The 4892-nt window shown below is 61.4% G+C and overlaps 1 protein-coding gene across 1 annotated transcript in view; it reads left to right on the forward strand.

Moving 5' to 3' along the window:
• The first annotated feature begins 209 nt into the window (after positions 1-209).
• Positions 210-4892, forward strand: part of RAD21L1 (RAD21 cohesin complex component like 1) — a 17491-nt gene continuing 12808 nt past the window's right edge. The window contains exons 1-2 of the mRNA XM_027697202.1: positions 210-311; positions 2400-2691. Of these exons, the coding sequence (XP_027553003.1) occupies positions 2608-2691 (84 nt within the window). The 5' untranslated portion in view covers positions 210-311; positions 2400-2607. The remainder of the gene's footprint in view (positions 312-2399; positions 2692-4892) is intronic.

Raw genomic sequence — 4892 nt, forward strand, 5'->3', positions numbered from 1 at the left:
CCCGGCCACGGTGCAGCGGTCGAGGCGGGCACGGAGCCGGGCTGCCCGCGCCTCCAGCCGCTCCATCTGCCGCGCCGGCACGGCGGGGTCGGGCCGCGCCGCCCGCGGAACGGCCCCCGCCAGCACCACCAGCGCCGCGCCGCCCAGGGCGCAGCCCAGCGCCAGCGCCAACCCCGGGCCCGCCGGCACCGGCCCCCCCGCGCCCGCACCAGCCCCCGCACCCGCCGCACCCGCCGCCGCCTCGCCCGGGCTCCGCAGCTCTGCCACCCGCGGGGACGCCATGGAACCGCCGCCGGCCTGCGCGGCCAGAGGTGAGCGGCCGGACCGGGACGGGATATTCCCCCGGACAGGAGACGGGATGCTCGCCCAAACCCGAGATGACCCCTGGGAGCGGGATGCTCTCTGTCCCCAGAGCCGCTGCCCTGAACCGGGTTGCCAACCCCACCCCGCAGGTCCCCGAACTGGGCTTCTCCTCCTGGGATCCCGCTTACCCGAACCGGGCTACCCCTTGGAGCTGGGTCCCCGCCCGGACTGTCCCCCTTCACCGGAGCCGAGCCCCCAGACCGGAATTCTCCCCTTCCCCGGGTCCCCGCACCGGGCTGCTCCCCTTCCCTGAACCCGACACCCGCCTCCCCGAACCCGGCTCTTCCCCCTTCCCAAACCGTGCTCCCACCGCTCGACCCACCTCCTCGAACCGGGCTGACACCCCCCGCGGGGACACGTGTCCCTGTGACCCCACCGAGCTGCCCCCCTCCGCACTCGGTTCTCCCGCCGGGCTCTGCCCGCCGGTTCCCCGCTCCCGCACTGGGCTGTGGCCCCGCTCCGTGCACTGGGCTCCGCTCCCGCTTCTCCGCTCGGTCTGCCCGCCCCGCCGGTGCCCGCACCGAGCTGCCTCCCTTCTCCTCCCGGCCCCCCGAGCCGGGATGCCTACCCCCGTCGCCTCCCCGGCTCCCCGGGCAGGTGCCGGTGCCGCCGCGGGGCGGGCGGTGGGTGCCCCGAGCTGCGGTCGCGCACGGCAGCCGCACGCACACGCACACACACACACGTACGGGGGGCACACACATGCACACACCCGGCTGCACACCGGCACCTCCTGTGCACGTACCCCGTGCAAAGGGACCCCTCCGTGCACTCCCCGACAGCGCCAGAACCCTCCGTGGGCACCGCGGGGGGCTGCGTGGGGAGGGGCATTGGAGGAGAGGACGGGGCAGAACGGCGGGGTTTGCATGGGGTGTGCCTGGGGGACGTGCTCCCCACAACCACGGGGCACAGCTGGGCTGGGGACACTGGGGCTGCAACCTGAGCGCCCCCAGTCCTAAAGGCAGCAGGGAGAGCTCCCACCCGGCCGCTGCTCACCCTGAGTCCCCACAAGGTTACAGCCTGTCCCCAAATCCCCAGAAGGAATTGGGGGTTTGACCCGGGTTTATGTCAGGCATGAAATGCTCCAAACTGAGACAACCTGGCCCCCGCGGTCCCACCACGGTCCCACTGCAGTCCCATGGCACAGAGTCCCCCCTTCACACACACCCCCACATCCACACACACAATTTATTCAATTTTTCACAGAGAACTCACGTCAGTGCCCACACCCTGCTTCTCCCTGACCTGGCACCGGACCCAGGTCTGTGCCCCAGCAGTGACCTGCTGGCAGCCGCACGCTTTCCCTCGTTTGTTAATAAGACGTGCTCTATTTCCACATTTGGAGCGGTGCCTGGGGATGTGGATGTAAATCCCGAGCGATAGCGGGTGGGCTGCTGACAGCTGCCGGGAAGGTTTGTCCATCACATTGCCATTCCCTTCAACACCTTCACATGCCTCCAGCATCTCCCACAAGCTCACCCAGTGCTGCTGGCACAGTGCCGGGGACACAGGGGTGCATGGCCAGTGCCCTGGGCCCCCCATGCCCCGCACCCTGTCCTGCCCATGTCCTGAACCCTGTCCCCCCTCAGTGTGTTCTTCTGCAGCCACACTGGGCTCCCTGCCAGTCACAGTTGGAGAGCATTGCCCTGTGTGGGGATGTCAGATGGGAGTCTCCTGCCACCTGTGTTACGACAGGGCCAGGGATTTTCTCTGGAGTCTCTGTCAGATGCAGCTAAAAGGGATCAAAAAGGGTCAGAGAGTTTAGGAAGTGCCACACAAATAAAGAGGTGCATCTCTGTTTTCTGAGGGCTGGACAGGCTCAGCGCCCATCCAAGCTCAGCACCCATCCAGGCACAGTGCTTATCCATGATGCCGACCAGCATCCACCAGACCAATACATGGCACCTCTACTCCCTGAGCTGCAGCAGGGCACAGGGCTGTGGGCTGGGCTAGGAAAACATCACTTCAAGGGTGGTTGATAGCATCAGTGTTTCCCATCTCAGGGGCATGGATACATGTGATTTTATAATTTTTTTAAGTTTGCAGTGGAAGTTTTGTGTGCTGTGACCCACCTGCTCTCTGCTCCTGCCTCCTGAGTGTGGATGCCCCATCCCTGAAGTGTTGAAGGTCAGGCTGGAGGGTGTTTGGAGCAGCCTGGTCTAGAGGAAGGTGTCCCTGCCGATGGCAAGGGGCTTGGAATGAGATGATCTGTAAGGTCTCTTCCAACCCAAACCATTCCGTGACTCTATGAAACACAGAAGCTTCCCAGCACAATGTCCCTGGGGACTCAGCCAAAAGTGGGCCGAGAAAAAAGCAGAATTAAAAATAAATGTAAGTGCATCCTGACACGTTAACCACATTTAGAGAGGCTTTAGTATCAACCCACTCCACGGGAAGGCAGGAGATGCTTGGAGACAAGTAGGTCATGGGACACAGATTGTCCCGAATCAGCAGGAAAAGATGGATCTGGAGCAGGCGGGCACATTGCTGTGAACAGACGGGCAGGAGGAGATCTGCTGTCTCACCATTGCCAAATTCCATGGGAAGACAGAACCACCGCCAGTTTGTTCCTGAACAGAGCCCTGGTCAAGCCTTCCATTCTGGAGCACCCAAGCCCTGTGGCTGAGGATGCACCCAGGGATGCAAAGGCTGGGAGCCCTGCCAGAATGGGAATCTGGGTGGCAGAAGCAGAGCCTTCATACAGTGACAGGGCTGAGCCTGCCATGGGGTCAGGGCTCCATGCTGCCTGGGGGGTTGCTCCTGCACCCCAATCCCACAGCAACAGGGAGGCCACCTGTGATGGATGAGGTGGAGGGACACATCCTGCCAGCATTGCTGCTGGCACTGTGCTGCCCCAGGATCCCACTGCCACTGCTGAATGGGAGCTGGGAGGTGACCCCAGGCCTTTGAAGGGCCCCAGGACAGCCCTAAAACCTTCCCCAGCCTGATCCTGAGGGGCTGAGCGTGAGGCTGAGGGCTGGCAAAGGCCACTCCGTCCCCAATGTGCTGGCACTGAGGGAAGGGGAGGAGACAGAGACAGCCAAGATTTATGCTGCCAGCACAGGAGCAAAGAGAGGAGGGAGACAGCCAAGGTCAGAGAGAGCACTGCCAAAATTCACAATGAAACTGCAGGAGTGCTGGAGGGGAGAGACGGAGGGCTTGGAAAGAAAGGGAAAGGGCGGGGGAGTCTGGGACATGGAGCAGGGTGAGGGAGCCAGACGGGGCTGCCAGGGATGGGCACATGTCACTGCTCAGAAGAAATTATTAACGTGGATGAGAGGGACAGCAAATGGGAGCCTCAGGCAGGCAGAGGAGGACAGCAGGAGCAGGAATGTGATGAAGCTGGACGGGCTGTGTACCTGGCTCTGTCCCCCAGAACACCCCTGTGCAGCACAGCCCGATTTTGGGGCGTGCACAGCTGTCTGGTGCCCCCTGGCAGTGCTGACCCTGATCCAGCCCCACCACTGAGGTGAAACTTCTTTCCTGCCTCCTTAGCATTCAGAGCATCCCATGGCAGAGCGAGCGCCCGCAGCCAGCATGGCTCAAGGTGACTTGGAGGTCAGGGAAGAAGCAGCTGGGCAATTTGGGAGCTGGCTCCACACCGTCAAGAGATCCAGCAGTTTGGGAGGACCAGCGGTGCCTGGCACATCACGGCCTCTCTGCCTGTCACTGTTGGTCCCTGTGTGACACAGACACAGCACCTCAGTGGGGTGGGGGGTTCTGATTCTGAAAACTGCCCCCAGGAGCTGTTGCCACTGCCCAGGCAGGCAGGGCTGGACATCAGCCTTGGCACTGGGGAGGGCTGGAGCTGCACAGTGGGCACCAGAGAGGGCAATTTCCCTCTCATAGGGTGTGGAACACCCGAGCAGGTTTGGTGCCTTGGTGGGGGCAGTGGACACCTGCTTTGGGGCTCATGAGAGGTTCCTCCATGTCCCCATTGGGGATACACCATTCCAAGGGTGGTTTATAGCAAAAATCTCTCTCCTTCCCCAAACATCTGAGCCCCAGCCCAGGGTTCCCACTCTGCCCAAAGGCAGATGGAAGGACAGAGCCCTGCTTCCCACTATGGCCAACTGCAGAGCCACACTGGGAAGAGGCTCAGCACTTTCCTGGTGATAATTAAGATCTCGTTATCTTCAGCTAACACCAGGGAGACAGGGAAAACCACAGGTGCATTGTGATATGGCAACAGCTGATGCACTGGGCTGTGCCTGGGAGCAGCGGGAGTCTTGCTGTGCTCTGCCTGAATATAAAGCATGGAAAGCACGAAGCAGAGGGTGACAAACTAATTTTTTCCTATCTGGTGACACTTAAGTGTGCAAACATGCTGCCTTCTGCTCTCGGTGGTGGCTGGAGCTGGTGCAGGTGGGTGGCTGCAAACCTTTATCCTTCTCTCTCTGCACAGAGGTCCCGTTGGAAGATCTGGGTTTTTGGGGACTTTTTGTGTTTGTTGTTTTTGTTGAGTTTTTTTTTCCTTTTTTTTCTCCTTTTCTTCTGCAGATTTCCTTCACAAGGGAGTTTTATCAGACGTG

This window comes from Neopelma chrysocephalum, unplaced genomic scaffold, assembly GCF_003984885.1.
Source record: "Neopelma chrysocephalum unplaced genomic scaffold, ASM398488v2 Primary Assembly neopelma1_119, whole genome shotgun sequence".
Lineage (NCBI taxonomy): Eukaryota > Metazoa > Chordata > Aves > Passeriformes > Pipridae > Neopelma > Neopelma chrysocephalum.